General features: G+C 34.8%; 2 protein-coding genes and 1 long non-coding RNA gene across 3 annotated transcripts; 1 reads left to right on the top strand and 2 right to left on the bottom strand.

Annotated features, from left to right (window-relative positions):
- Positions 1-1,682: 1,682 nt before the first annotated feature.
- On the bottom strand, positions 1,683-1,998 carry LOC148768949 (uncharacterized). The gene is made up of 2 exons (XR_016032085.1): positions 1,862-1,998; positions 1,683-1,769 (listed from the first exon to the last, which is right to left on the bottom strand). It is a non-coding gene; the product is annotated as an uncharacterized LOC148768949 (long non-coding RNA).
- OVA2 (tRNA synthetase class I (I, L, M and V) family protein) lies at positions 1,885-10,545 on the top strand. Its single transcript, XM_012971844.2, has 22 exons — positions 1,885-2,528; positions 3,063-3,261; positions 3,377-3,531; positions 3,634-3,735; positions 3,901-3,970; positions 4,078-4,190; positions 4,370-4,438; positions 4,555-4,662; positions 4,771-4,918; positions 5,021-5,252; positions 5,962-6,248; positions 6,327-6,463; positions 6,547-6,694; positions 6,778-6,909; positions 6,991-7,119; positions 7,312-7,439; positions 7,974-8,132; positions 8,249-8,374; positions 8,609-8,682; positions 8,854-9,103; positions 9,182-9,361; positions 10,129-10,545. The coding sequence occupies exons 1-22, from the start codon at positions 2,442-2,444 to the stop codon at positions 10,366-10,368; spliced, it is 3,273 nt and encodes a 1,090-aa protein (XP_012827298.1). The 5' UTR covers positions 1,885-2,441; the 3' UTR covers positions 10,369-10,545.
- A 235-nt stretch (positions 10,546-10,780) lies between these two features.
- On the bottom strand, positions 10,781-15,055 carry LOC105948632 (putative histone-arginine methyltransferase 1.4). The gene is made up of 15 exons (XM_012971855.2): positions 14,572-15,055; positions 14,395-14,457; positions 14,046-14,148; positions 13,707-13,847; positions 13,385-13,488; positions 13,207-13,305; positions 13,048-13,117; positions 12,787-12,883; positions 12,665-12,719; positions 12,349-12,432; positions 12,095-12,172; positions 11,631-11,734; positions 11,352-11,524; positions 11,119-11,270; positions 10,781-11,024 (listed from the first exon to the last, which is right to left on the bottom strand). The coding sequence occupies exons 1-15, from the start codon at positions 14,743-14,745 to the stop codon at positions 10,965-10,967; spliced, it is 1,557 nt and encodes a 518-aa protein (XP_012827309.2). The 5' UTR covers positions 14,746-15,055; the 3' UTR covers positions 10,781-10,964.
- Between the last annotated feature and the right edge of the window lie 382 nt (positions 15,056-15,437).

Genomic DNA, 15,437 nt, shown 5'->3' on the forward strand with positions numbered 1-15,437 from the left:
TAAAAAAAAAAACTTTTTTTTTTAATCGAATAATGCATGCAATTTCTGATTCAATGCAATATTTATTGGGGATCACTATTTCAAATCTCAACTTTTGCTTACTTGAATACCAAAAAAATAAAAAATAAATAATTAATTGTAAATTACTTTAATACCCTTAATGAAATTAAAACTAAAAAAATATTACAAATACTATTTTTCTTTCTTAAATACCAAATAATCAAAAACTCAAAAAACCATTTCCCTCCTTCTCCACCTCCTTCTTCTCCCTCCCCAAAAACCCTTCTAAAAAATCTTCCTCACAACAAACCCTTCTAAAAAATCTCACAACAAACCCTTCTAAAAAATGTCAAAACTAAAGAAATTAAAACCTCACAAAACGTATAAAATTGAGTTATAAGACAATAATATGGTAGTATATATGAAAGGAGAACACATTAAGGTAAGTATCGATGTCTTTTTTGAGCTTCGAAGTCGATTTTGAAGTTTTTTTTTTTTGAAACCCGTCGGCAATTTTCGACACATACAGGTCGATTTTTTGGTCAATTTTCGACACCAACGTGTCGAAAAAGAAAAAAAAAAAAAAAAACCAAATTTCGACACCTACCTGTCGAAAATTGTCCAAATTTCGACAGGTATGTGTCGAAAAAATACTGTTGGTAAAAAAAAAAAAAAAAAAAAAAAATTTTTTTTTTTTTTTTTTTTTTTTTTTTACCAATAGTGTTTTTCGACACATACCTGTCGAAATTTGGACAATTTTCGACAGGTAGGTGTCGAAATTTGGTTTTTTTTTTTTTTTTTTCTTTTTCGACACGTTGGTGTCGAAAATTGACCAAAAATCGACCTGTATGTGTCGAAAATTGCCGACGGGTTTCAAAAAAAAAAACTTCAAAATCGACTTCGAAGCTCAAAAAAGACATCGATACTTACCTTAATGGCTTCTCTTTCCACATATACTACCATATTATTGTCTTATAACTCCATTTTATAAGTTTTGTGAGGTTTTGATTTTTTGAATTTGGAGATGTTTTGGAGGATTTAAGAAGATGAAAAAGATAGGGTTTAATTGGGTTGTCGCGGCAGTTACGAGCACGTACGGTGGCGTTCGGCGGCGGCGGCGGCGGCGGTCAGGGTTGGAGAGGAGAAGAAATGGTGGAGGTTTTTTTTTTTTAACAACAAAGGGTTTTTTTTCTTTTTTTTTTATTTGGTTTTTGAATAGGTAATTTCTAATAAAATTTGATATAATTGATATTTTGTATGAAAGGGTGTTTTTGTAATTTTCTTTTTATTTTGGTTTTAAAGTAAGAAAAAACTTATAAATATGTACTCAATTGTGGTTTTCAACTAGGTAGTATTCAACTAAGCAAAAATTAGTATTCAAAATAGTTGCCCCCATATTTATTATGTAGGCGTGTACAATATTTCCTGATTCTCAACTATAAATACACATCACACTTTGAGTAATTTAATCTTTTTTCAAATGGAAATACCCCTGAAGTAAAATCAAATTACGAAAAGACCCTCGTGTTTGGGTAATTACAACCACCCCTCAGAATTCGACATAATCTTCTAGATCCGTGAAATGTTCTCTAATTTCAACTCGTTTTTGCGTAAAAATGTGATTTCTGATGCACTACAATATTATATTTACAAGCCAAGAAACACATCTTACGATCATATTGTTTCAAAATGTGGAACTCGAACAGAGTAAAACGAGTACAAAGTGAAGAATATTCCATATAATATAGAAGATTCCGTTAAATTTGACACTGCAATAGCGTACGTATAAAAAGATTTATAGTTAATGACGGTGATTGCAATTACCAAAACATAAAGGGTATTTTTCGTAATTTAACCTTACCTAGGGGGTGGCCACCGCAATTTACCCTTTTTACAGTCCTATTTTACCAAACCCATCTTCCACCACCAAATCACCGAGCACCGCCACTAGAAATTCCGCCGGAGCTCCGCCGCGGATCATTCTCCAGCACCACTACCCGCAACCAACAACAGGAAACGAAAGAGCACCACAGCCACCGCAACCTTCCACCACCAGCCGCCACGTCAGCCTCCTATTTCTTCTTTCTATAATATACAACATTCTCGTTATTTTTTAGAGAGAGAAACAAATGATTTTTAAGTAGACGATTTTTAAAGAATTATTTTGGTAGTGTGGAAAAAGTAGTTTGGTGTGTTGCATCTAGACCCTCCCTTTTTAAAACATTTGCAAGAATACCCCAACTATTTTTGGAACCGAGCCAAAGGGGTCCAAACTCCAAACTGAAAGCTCAAATCTCCCCCAGACCAGACGCCACTGCCTCACTTTATCCATAACCAAAATTAACGTTGTTCAGAAACAAAAAATCACTGTAAAAAAAAGGAGTTTTGTTTTTCTCAATTTTGCTCAATGGAAGAGAAAAACAAATGAATAGTGAAAGGGGATGGAATCCACCCACTTCACTAAAACATTGACTCCCGCAAATTTTTATAAACTCACCAAAATGGCATTGCAGAGTTCTTCTAACAGGGTAGATAATCTTTTTTATTTATTTATTAATTTCTGCTTTATCCCGTGTACAGTTTAATTGTCATTTTGTTCTTGGTCGAAGGTTGACTCTCTTGTTTCAATGGCAGGTTCTTTCTTGGGTAGTAAGTTTGTATAAATTCAAATTATATGTTTTGAATTCCTTATTGGACTTCTTCTGTAGAACTATGTTTGAAGTTTTGGTCTACATGTGTGCTAATCAATCATATGTCTAATGTTCTTTCTTTAAAAAAATAACCGCATGTCAAGTGTTCGACGAATTGCTTCTTGCATTCATATTTATTACTTCGTTGTTGGAGAAAGTTTTGAGTAGTTGTGAAAGAAAAGGCATAATGTTTTTTCTGTGCACGGTTTTTCTCGGCTGTTTTAGTTACTTTGTGTCGCATGTATGATAATTGTTTTAAAAGATTAAACCTGTTGTGCTTTAGGGGTTTCATTACGAGCTACAAATTGTCGATTTTTTTTTTTGCCCCCCTTATGGTGGAAACATCTAATATGGTTTCTCTTATTTGATCAGGCTCTGTCGCTGAAAAATTGCTCATCGTTTAGGAATACTACTGCTGTCAGCTTGTTACATTTAAGAAGAAGCTCTTCAGCGAAAGTTTTATCGTTCCTGCACGTGACTTGCTATTCTACTTGCTCCGATATAGATTACTCCTCATCCTCGAAACGAAGATCGCGTGGCCCTGTTATGGCTGCAAAGGGAAAATCTGAAGGTAATCAAGAATCTTTGAGTTACTACATGGTTGCATTTAATTTCATTCGTGTTTGCTGATCTTACTTTGTATCAGTAAGTGTGACAGCCTGACAGGTGTACTTATTGTCGTCCAGGTGAAAAACAGGAAGATGGAAAGTATAAGCACACAATCGATCTCCCTAAGACAGGCTTTGGATTACGAGCAAATTCTGTTGTAAGGGAGCCTGAAATTCAAAAATTATGGGACGAAAATCAGGTGTTTAAGAGGGTCACCGGTAGGAATAGTGGGGTAAGTTCTTTCTTTGACTTTTTTCTTTTTATTGATCTGTTGGTGTTGTGTTTTTCTATATTTGGTAAGTAAATTGTGGCTGATGCTAATCATCTTGAACAGGGTAGCTTTGTGCTACACGATGGCCCTCCGTACGCAAATGGTGATTTGCATATGGGTCATGCGTTGAATAAGATTTTGAAGGATATTATCAATCGATATAAGGTAAAATCAAGAATACTTGTTTTGTACAACTTTTTCGTGACCGAGATAAGAACTTCGTATTTTTTTTTGTGCCCCTCTTGTGAACTTTTTTCAGTTCAATTTCAAAGAATACCATCTCGTCTTCAGAATTTTGGTGTAAGTTAATGAACTTTTTTTTTGTTTCAGCTTCTTCAGAACTTCCAAGTTCATTACGTGCCTGGTTGGGATTGTCATGGATTACCAATTGAATTGAAAGGCAAGTCTTTGCACTTGTCTAGTGTGTCATATAATCGGGATTTTAATTAATTTTATTTATTGTTATAGTATTTGGACTGTATGACAGATCTTGTTGATTCGTTTCAGTTTTGCAGTCAATGGATCAGGATGCTAGAAAGGATCTGACACCAGTTAAATTGAGAGCAAAGGCAGCCAAATTTGCTAAAACAACTGTCAAGAATCAGATGGCAGCATTTAAGGTTGTACTTTAGTTTTTATTAGATTAGCCAAAAAAAATAAAAAATATTACACTTCCAATGAAATTAAAATACCTCGTACTCTCTGTGTGTTTGAATTTTATGTGATGGGCCCACGCCATTGGATAAAGGATATTTCATATACCTATTTAGTTGACAAATTCTTATTGTAATGAGAACAGCGATATGGTGTATGGGGAGACTGGGATCATCCGTATCTCACTCTTGATCCAGAGTATGAAGCTGCTCAGGTAAATTTTCACTCAACGAAATTGGCAAATACGTAATTTAAGCTTCGGTTATTTTTATGTAGTTGCTTATCTTTATCTTACCATTTTCACTACGTTGTTCGAATGAACTGTACCAGATTGAAGTATTTGGTCAAATGGCTTTGAAAGGGTATATCTACAGAGGCAGGAAACCTGTTCATTGGAGTCCCTCGTCTCGAACAGCTCTTGCAGAGGCTGAATTGGAGGTTGACGAATCTTTTAATTTTTCACTTTTGTTTTTTTAACAAATGCATTATTTTGATGTCTTTAAATTTATCGTTCTTCTCTTGATTTTTAAATTTATTTATTTGCAGTATCCCGAGGGACATGTTTCAAAGAGCATATATGCTGTTTTCAAATTAACTAGTACTCCTACTTCGTGTAATGTGTTGGACGAGTTCATTCCCAATTTGGGCTTGGCTATTTGGACTACGACTCCATGGACCATCCCTGCTAATGCTGGTAAGATTTTCGTGTTTTGCGTGTCTGGTCTTGAAATCTTGATTTCATTCGTCACATTTTTATGTTAAAAAAAACAAAATTTGGAATTATTTTTGTGTTCAGCTGTTGCTGTCAATTCAAAGCTTCAATATGCCGTCGTTGAAGTACATTCCGATGACGTGGATATAACTGCGTCGTCGGGTGATAAAGAGAAAAGAATTGGCAATCTATTGAAGGAACACAACAAACTGTACTTAATTGTTGGTTTGGACCTTGTTCCAACTCTAGAGGCAAAATGGGGATTGAAGCTTAGTGTCAAGGCAACACTTACTGGTGCAGATCTTGAAAATTGCAGGTTCGGTATCTTGTTTTTTTTTTTTTTTTTTTTTTTCTTTTTTTGTAATGGCGATATAAATATATGCTATGTGACTCGTTAGAAAACAACATTGAGCAAGAACGAAGATGTGTCCTGGTTAGGAGTGAAAATTGGAATAGAAATTGTGAATTCCGCAAATTCCAATCCAAAATTTTCCGATTTTGAAACAGTATTTTTTATTTCCGATTTCGGACTTTTTCAGTTTTTTAGAATGGAGTTGCAATACATGTTAGATTCCGATTTCCGATCCAATTTTAATTTACAAAAATTACACTTACAATGTCTATATAGGGCCTTTTTGGTTTTGAGGGTGTGATTGATTTAGTAGGATTGCACTGTTGAGGATTGTGTAATAATTGAAAAGGTGATGTTTGGATTTCAGGATTGAACTTTTTTATAGTTGGGTAAGTATATCAATATCTTATTTGGATTGATTGATAAAATAGGATAAAATCTAAAAATTCCATAATATCCTCGCTTGAAGAAGCATTAAAGGTCTATTTGGAGCCATACGTCCTCCTGAGCATTTCATCAAACAACTTATCTGCATCATAAGCTCTCATTACCTTACACGAAGAAAAACATCGAATTTTTCCGAAAGTGCTAATTCCAATCCGATTTCCACCATCTGAATCCGTACTCACTTCCATTTTTTTTCCTTTTTTTTTATTTTGACTTACACTTTTAGGTACGTTCATCCCATAGAGCAAAGAGAATGCCCAGTTGTTATCGGTGGCGATTACATCACAACAGAGTCGGGAACTGGACTAGTTCATACTGCTCCTGGCCATGGTCAAGAAGATTACATAACCGGCCTTAAATATAATTTGCCCGTTTTTTCCCCTGTGGACGATGCAGGATTATTTACCGAAGAGGCTGGTCAATTCAACGGTCTCGATGTTCTTGGCAATGGCAATGTTGCTGTTATCGAGTGCTTGGACAATAACTCATCATTAATCATGGTTGAACCGTACAGTAAGTCTTTTAACCCTGGCCACCCTTTTCTTCCTATAATATCACAAGGGACAAAACTGTAATTTCGACAAAATGCAGAGCACAAATACCCATACGATTGGAGAACAAAGAAGCCCACCATTTTCAGGGCAACTGAACAATGGTTTGCTTCAGTGGAAGGATTTCGAAAAGCTGCAATGGAAGCAATTAGCCAAGTAACATGGACTCCTCCACAGGTATTTTATAACTAATCTTCGTTTGCTACATTTTTCTTACCTTCTTAAGATTTGTGTGATTGAATAAATGTTGATGTTAATAGGCGGAAAATCGGATTTCTTCCATGACTTCAATTCGTAACGATTGGTGTATCTCCCGACAAAGAACTTGGGGTGTGCCCATCCCGGTTTTTTATCATGTTGAATCGAAGGAGCCGTTGATGAATGAAGAAACCATTGATCATATTAAGTGTAAGAATTCGTATATCATTTTTTTTTTGCGGGATATGTTTTTTTAAAATAAAAATTAAAATCAGCATTATTGTTTTTGGCAGCTATGATTTCACAGAAAGGAAGCGATGCATGGTGGTACATGAAGGTAGAGGAATTACTTCCGGAAAAATATCGGAATGAAGCGTCAAACTATATAAAAGGAACAGATACAATGGATGTTTGGTTTGACTCAGGTATACGAAGATTCTGATTGCGTTTTACGGGTAAAAAAGTGATCACGAGCAATAATTTAAATTTATTTTCGTTATTTTTAGGTTCTTCGTGGGCAGCAGTATTGGGGAAGAGAAAAGGTCTTAGTTATCCTGCAGATTTGTATATCGAGGGTACAGATCAGCATCGTGGCTGGTTCCAAAGTTCATTATTGACGAGCGTTGCCACTAATGGTAATAAATTAATAAAAAAAAAATTAAAACTTATATGTCAGATAGCAATTTCTGAAATCATTGACTAAATTGAAGTCTAGTCAATGATGTGTATTATTCCAATGATTTTCGCGAGTAAACAACTATTCCATAATCAATAGTCTTTCTTCGCCGAAATCTAAATATTCACGACATTTTGCACTAATATTGCAGGAAAAGCTCCGTATCTTGGTGTTGTAACACATGGATTTGTACTCGATGAAAAGGGCTTCAAGATGAGCAAATCTCTAGGAAATGTTGTTGATCCGAGAACTGTGATTGAAGGCGGAAAAGATCAAAAGGTAGTTTCGTACATCAGACCGTTATTATTATTAGGGTAAATTACAACCACCCCCCTGAGGTATGGTCAATTTAATAAAACCCCCCTCTTGGTTGGATAATTACATCTACCCCCTCTTGGTGTCAAATTCAACATAATCATCTAGATTTCGTGGAATGTGCTCTAATTTGTACTCGTTTTGTGTAAAAATACAGTTTCTGATGCACCACAATCTTATATATACAAGCCAAAAAACACATATTATGATCATTTTGCTTCTAAATGTGGAGTTCGAATGGGATAAAATGGGTACAAAAGTGATAATATTCCATATAATCTCAAAGATTCCACTAAATTTGAAACCGCAAGGGTGGACGTGTTAGAAGATTTATGGTTGAGGGGGGTGGTTGTAATTACCCAAACATGAGGGGGGATTTTGTAATTTGACCATACCTCAGGGGGTGGTTGTAATTTACCCTTATTATTATTATTTTATTATATAATTTATTTATTTTGTGTCTACGATGCTGAATTTTGTGTTTATGTACTTGAACAGGACCCCTTTGGTGCAGATGTACTTCGTCTTTGGGTTTCGAGTGTAGATTACACCACCGATGTGACAATCGGAAATAAAGTGCTTCGTCAAATGTCGGATGTATACAGGAAACTAAGAGGGACTTTGCGGTTTCTTTTGGGAAACCTTCATGATTGGAAAGTATGCATTCTTTTTTAATGCTAATATCTGATTAGAGATAATGTGGTTCCTTCCTCCTCAACTTTATTTAATTCTTGCTATGTAATATATTGAAAAAAAATATTATTTTTTTTCAGGCGGATTATGCTGTTCCTTATAGTGAGCTTCCGATGATAGATCAATACGCATTATTTCAACTCGAAAGTGTCGTGAAGAACATTACAGAGAGCTATGACAACTATCAGTTCTTCAAGATTTTTCAGGTATATATTCCATCGTTTGTCGGTTCTAAAGTTGGTAACAAGTAAACGAGTGATAAAAGTACTGTTTGGATAAATGGGAAATGATTTTATATTTGCAACAAAGATGGTAATAAATAATAATAGCATGCCAACATAAGAAAGCAACATCATTACATTTACCTTTTGAAAGATTTTATTTTTTAATTTTTTAATTTAATTATTTATTTATTTAATATCTCGTCGATCCTTGTACAGACCATTCAGCGGTTTGTGGTTGTTGATCTCTCAAATTTCTACTTGGACGTTGCCAAAGACCGACTCTATGTTGGGTAAGCATATTCGCTCGATTTCATCAAAAGTGTGCAATAAGCTTTTCACATTTATTTCACATCATTGTTATTAAAAAAAAAAAAAAAAAAAAAAAAGGTTTTCGTACGGATATCTCCATATACCGAATTGTTTTAGTTTTCATAAATTTATTTTGTTAAATATGCTTACAGGGGAACCAGTAGTTCGACTAGGAGGACATGTCAAACAGTGCTTGCTGCACATCTACTCTCTGTAGTGAGAGTAATTGCTCCCATTTTGCCACATTTAGCGGAAGATGTGTGGCAGAATATTCCTTTCCCATTCACCGCCGAAGATGGAGAAAAGGCGACTTTTGTCTTTGAGTCAAAATGGCCCGTTTTAAACGCAAGGCATCTTTCGTTTCCAGAGGAAGAGGTTATTTTTTGGGAAACAATTCTTGAGGTAATATATTCAAGAATCAAGATACATTCTAGTTTTTCTTTTCTTTTTGAAAATCGAATTGTTGTCCACTTTACGCAGATGAGAACCGAGGTAAACAAAGTGCTTGAGGTGGCTCGTACGAAAAAGTTGATTGGTTCGAGTTTAGAGGCAAAAGTTTATCTCCATGCATCTGATACTGACCTCGTTTCGAGATTAGTTGACATGTGCGCATCGAAAAATGAAGCTGACACACTGCACCGCATCTTCATAACATCTCAGGTACACTTAACAATAGACATCAATCTTGATTTTTATGCCAATATTACATGCTCTTTTTGTGACAGAATTAGTCGAATTCCGCCTTCACATTTCTCTCCTGCAGTTCTAGTTTCTCCATTCTAAAACCTTTCAGTTTGAGGAAAACTAAAATGTTATATACCGTTTTGACCTCGAACGTGATTTTGACCCTTTTCTAGTCTGATTTTGGCGAAATTCGAAGCACGGAAACTGTAGTCCTTTGAGATAACTTTCTAATCCAACTTAAATCAGCTAGATTGGACACCGAGTGACAAAGTTATGCATGATTGAGTTTCATTTTGAATTTTAGATAACTCAAAACATCAAAGTTGTGTGGATAGGGTGATTTGTGCTTTATCTTTCTCACTCGACATCCAATCTTGGTGATTCAAGTTGGATTAGTAATCTTACTCAAAGAACTACAAATTCCATGTTTTGTATTTTGCCAAATGCAGCTTAAAAATGGTCAAAAACACGTTTCTGAAACGACATTTATCACACCCCTTAAGAAAAATTGATATTTCTCAACTGCCCAATCTATTAGGCCTCTTCTGGCTGGTCTTTACGATAAATCATGAATAATTAAATAATGCTATCTTATTTAGATTTGGTTAATGAAACAACTTATGGGGCCACCGAATAATTTTGGATCAACCCATTTTTTTTTAGATGAACGAGCTCTTATCTTGATTTATCGGAGAATTGTATATTTAATCGCTAGATTGCATGATCTTTCTTATCTTGTGCAGGTGGAGATTCTTCCTTCTCTAGAAAACGTGAGCGAAGACAACATACCTTGCTCCGGCGAGTATCTTATCCAAAATGAGAATAAAGTGTGGATCGGAGTTTCACGTGCAGATGGTTTGAAATGTGAAAGATGCTGGAATTTTTCGAGTCAAGTTGGAAATTACCAAGACCACCCCTCACTGTGTGGCCGTTGTCATAGTGTTATCGGACAGCCAATCCCAGCTCTCGCAGCAGCTAGTTGAGATACGAGATTTCAACCAATTTTTGCTTCATTACTAAACCCTTATTTTTTTGCAACATCTGCACTTTCTCAATAATTCAGATTTTCTTCAATTGGAATCTTGGAAAATTTTCATATGTAAAGAAATGGCTGGTTTCATATTTGAAAAGATTCATATTTCGATATTAGTTCCTTTTAACATTAGTTGTCAACTTTTTTTAGTTGCAAGTTATGCATAGATTAAGAAAATCGATAAATATGTATAGATTGTAGCAAAAAAGACAGAAAATCACTGAAATACCGTGCCATAAAACGGGAAGGAGAGGGAGTACGAGACTCCGAAATAGGTACAAATATAATGTCATCAAAATAGTAAAATCGGACTACAAAATTTAATTGTGTGCTTTATGCTTTCTTAAATTGCAAACAATAGATGCTCAAAAAATTTCAATTAGATTCAAACCAAATTATTCATCAACTTGGATTATGAGAACAATGCGGGTCACTAAGCAAACGTAGAACGATAAAAAGTGCGGCAAATTGATATAGTTACAACAGAGAAAGAAGTAAAGGATTGAGCCGAAGCTCCACTTTCTTCTACAGTAATTTGTAGCTCTTTCAAGTAATTTGTTGCAATAAATCCAAACCATCTTCATCCTGCGATTGTAACTGTAGATCCTGTAACAAATTAAAAAATGTATTAATTACGCAGCTCGCTGATTCTACAAATCTTGATGTTATATAAGTCCAATTAACTGACAATTTTAATTACCTGTGCTTGAAGAAGTTGATTTGGTTGTTGTTCTTGAGAAGTTGCATACGTTTGAGGTTGAGACATTCGATAATAAGGCTCTTTCAGATCGAGTTTGCCGGACGATGTTTGAAGTATTCCTCCTTGTTCGGCACCCGGGCCCCACATTTTAGCTGTTTTTTAAAATAAATGTTAAAAAAAAATACCAAGTAGAAACAAATCTTAATAAATAAATTTGAAAAAAAAAGGCCAACCTGACAATGTTAAATTGAGAGTATAACTCTGAGCTTTATGCGCAACCATTTGAAGCCGTCCAGTTATTTCTTGGCCAGGCATCACATAAATCGGTTGGGCAAGAACACAGCGAAGCTGGTACCAGTGTGTTGTCGGTGCACCTGGAGCAGTGGTAAGCCATCTTTGTACAGTGCTAATGGTGTTTATCATTTTTAAGATAGTTAGTGAACATGGTAATAAGTAAATATTTCGGGAAAACAATGAAAAAGTAATGTGCGTGAGAATTATTAAATCATTACCTCCCATTGAACAATACGTCGAACCAACACGCTAATCCGTGTATTCTAGTCCCAACGGAAGATACAAACTTCAATGGAATGTCAACTTCATACAAATCTTCCTCCTGTCGAATAATAAAAAACAGACAGAAATAAATCCTTTTGTAAGTTTAGTAATTGAATTATGATATTTTTATGACCAAATTTTAGAATGGTGAATTTTAGAGATTTTTACTTCCTTGCTTGATATATAGCCACGGAAGCAAACATGTCTATTTGGAGAACATCTTGTTTACCGACAATTTTGTAAAACATTTCAAATATGAGAGAAAATCTAATGTCGGGTAGTTTCTCGTTCACTTTACAAGAACCGTTAATAAATGATTAAATAGCTGTTTCTTATCCAAAAACAAAAAGAAAAAAATAAAAAACAGATGGAATTAGAAAGTTGCATGTACAGTCAAGTGTTTGTTAGTAACGTTTACCTTAGCAGTAGTGAAGTCGATCACATGGGAGATTGCAGGAGCCACCAATAACCTAGGATCAAAAGCATCCACCACTGGCTGCAATGTTCAGTTAAGAGTTAAGACAAAAGAAATTATAACCAATTTAAAGGCAAAAGAAATTATGACGATTTGTTTGTGGATTTGTTCATGTCAAAGTAAAGTTAAAAGTTTGATAACATTTCTATACGTAGATATATAGACAAAGAAGCACAAAACAGGAATAAGAATCCAACCTGTGAGAAGTATCCTTGAAAAGCAGTACCATGTAGAGGTGTCAAATTTACGCCATAATAATTTTGTTGCTGCCAAAACAACGCCTGAATGGAAAACAGTGACAACAACTTAATCACATTCGAATTGTCAAAGCAATATAAAGGCGAATATAAGGGCCTTAAATCAAGCTTCAATTTAATGCCTATAATTAAAGCTCTTCAAATTACCCCTTCCCGAGCATTATAAGAAAATCCAATGAACATTTGACCAATATTTCCCTAGTTTCCGACGTAAGAGATTGGAGAGTAGACAACTATGGTAATAATATATATTTACCTTATTTGCAATTTCCATGAATAGATATTCATCACTGAATGGCGCCATATGTATCCTACAAGAGAAAACGATTAAAGCAATTGAATAAGCACAAAAGAAGTATAATTTTGGGTCATATTTACCTTCCTACAGTTGGAAACATTTTTCCATTCGGAACAAGGAATCTATCTCTTGCAATTATGTATGACTCTAGCATTCTCTCATTGACTAGCAAAGTGCCTACAGGAATATAATTAGTTATCAGTAACTGCAATTAAATCAAATTCAGACTACATATTATCGTGAAGAGCATTTCCCTGAACCTTAAAAGAGTATTTCACATGTGTTTCTTCTTTATTTAATTTTACCTAACCAGATGAAAAAGGAAAGAGCATTAAGCATACCCATTGGTTCAGATATCAAAATATCGGCTTTCTCAGGTAGTTCAACCTCTTCGACTTTACCCTTGATTACCTATTCAATGAACATAAGGCATGAAACCATTGAAAAGAGTAAAACAATAAATTTTACAAACACGTAAAGTGCGACAAAAGAACACCCACTGTTATTCTTTGGCTGAGTGATGGATTCCCAGCTATAAGCTTGCGGGCATAATCGGCCATTTCTGATGCTTCCACAGCATAAACGTGTTTTGCACCAGCCTAAAAGAAAGCATATATAAATGAGTAAGCGCTGATACGATAAAGTAAAAAGTTTAATGAATCATGAATAATCATCAACCTGAGCAGCAAACAAAGACAATATGCCACTGCCAGCTCCAACATCAACTACTACACGATCAGTAAAATCAACACGGTTCTCAAGGACTGCAGCATAATAAGTTCCTGGTACGAAAATTTCTACAATGTTATCAAACAGTACAGAGAGTACAATTCACTGACGCAATAAAAGTTATTAGAGTACATGATGAGCTGTTAGATATAATAATTTCTTGATGGCAACCAATAGCCACTAGGTCTTCAAAATTCCGGATGTTACAGAATTTTGAAAGACAAGTATGGGGAACAGTTTGAAAGAGAGTGTCAAAGATCAGAGTTGTAACCTGTCCTGACATAGTCCTGCATCATATTTTGCTGATGTAGAAGCTGTCCGTAATAATGGAAGTACATTTTGGCAGAAGACGCCTCTATTTTGTCGTCGAACTTGCTTATACATGATCCAATTCCATTTGGCAAAGATGACCCTGGAAAAAAAATTTAAAAAAAGCAAGATGTGAGCCTGCTTGTCCTTCAGCTTTATCGTAATTATTTTTTTTTTAATCTTATTTCTGACTGACAAAAGGACTGGACTGAAACATACGAACAGTTTTCAAATTCTTGGTAAAATACAAAGCAATAACCACATCGGCCATGACAAACCAACAAAAGATATCACAACAAACCTTGAACAACCACTTCTTTCTTCCATTGCTCAAATGCAGAATGGAATTGTCTACTTTCCTCCTCGTTTCTAAACTGTATGGTGATTCCCTTGGAAAAGCTTTTCTGATTCACAGTACAACAGCCAACATGAAAACTACTTATTCTATAATGTCAAACATGGAAAATAAAGAAACGAATCTCGGCAAGTACTACTAAAAATTCTGCAATTTATTATCTTAAATTCATCTTAAAATAAAATTAAAATAAATCAATTACCAGAGCCTGCAATAATCTGGATCCTAAAAAATGAACTACATAATCGAAAATTAAGCGTTGCATAGTACATAGGGCAATGAATTGAATCCATACCTCTTTATTTATTTCAGAAGCTTCAGATATACACAGTGATTGGAAAGGACCTAGCTTGAAAAGCTGGAATAAAAACCAAAATTGAAATAAACGAATCATCATAAAATATTCAGAAAGAAAAAACATCCAATTACAAAATACAAGAGCTAAACTTGAAAAGAATAAACATCTACGAACCTGGCAGTTGAGGAGATCGAACTGAACCGAGTCACTCGAATCGGTCTCCAATCCAAATTGAAGCGAGTCGGAGCGAAAACGCGCCACCACCGGCGGCGAAGAACTGCCGGAAATCGACAGCTGCGAAATTGACGCCACCAGAAAATCTTGCTCCCTCATATCGTTATTCTCCATTCAGTAACAAATAAAAAAAGAAAAAAAAAACAAAATATCTAACTGCTATTTGTTACCAGAAAAAGAGAAAATCTATGAAACGACTGTGTGTGTGTGTGAGTGTGTGTGTGTGTAGAGGAGTTAGGGTTTTTAGTGAGAGTGTGGGAGAAAGGTTTTAGTGCGCATAAAATGGTTTTCGTTCTACAGTAGTGCAGCTGATGACGTGTCAGTCGCGGATTGGGCACAGGTTTTTTTTTTTCTTTTCCTTTTTTTTCTTGGATTCTAGAGGACTAAAGTACAAAGTATCTTATATATATATTTGCCAACTCGTGAATTTTAAAGCATTGGAAATAATTGTTCTTTTCTTGTCACGATTAACATATTTTGAATTAAAATAAACATATTTAAAAAAAATCAACCATGACTAAATTAAGGCATAATCTTATTATATAATGAATGGAGTTCAAATTTGTATAACATCGTTCGCAAATCATAAATTATGTGTGACTAGCTCGATCTAGTGGTTGTTGATAACAAACTCGAATTGAAGTCAATAGACGCAGACCCTCTTACTCAAAATGCTAGATCATTATTTACGACACGTGATATTTTTAAGTTGCTCTTTATATAGATTGTTTTGAAATATATATATTTAATTTTCTACCCCACTAATAATTTTATATTTATCAAGAAGTGTACATGATTCAAAATGC

Source organism: Erythranthe guttata, chromosome 7, assembly GCF_056151865.1.
Source record: "Erythranthe guttata isolate IM_541 chromosome 7, IM_541, whole genome shotgun sequence".
In the NCBI taxonomy this organism is placed as follows: Eukaryota; Viridiplantae; Streptophyta; class Magnoliopsida; order Lamiales; family Phrymaceae; genus Erythranthe; species Erythranthe guttata.

Excerpts from the sequence above, each read along its gene's own strand:
- OVA2 (XM_012971844.2), top strand. The coding sequence starts at position 2,442 with ATGGAATCCACCCACTTCACTAAAACATTGACTCCCGCAAATTTTTAT. Across the intron at positions 3,971-4,077 it reads ATTACCAATTGAATTGAAAG|TTTTGCAGTCAATGGATCAG; the intron begins GCAAGTCTTTGC and ends GATTCGTTTCAG. Across the intron at positions 4,663-4,770 it reads TTGCAGAGGCTGAATTGGAG|TATCCCGAGGGACATGTTTC; the intron begins GTTGACGAATCT and ends ATTTATTTGCAG.
- LOC105948632 (XM_012971855.2), bottom strand. The coding sequence starts at position 14,745 with ATGGAGAATAACGATATGAGGGAGCAAGATTTTCTGGTGGCGTCAATT. Across the intron at positions 12,720-12,786 it reads ATGTTTCCAACTGTAGGAAG|GATACATATGGCGCCATTCA; the intron begins GTAAATATGACC and ends TTTCTCTTGTAG. Across the intron at positions 11,025-11,118 it reads ATCAACTTCTTCAAGCACAG|GATCTACAGTTACAATCGCA; the intron begins GTAATTAAAATT and ends AATTTGTTACAG.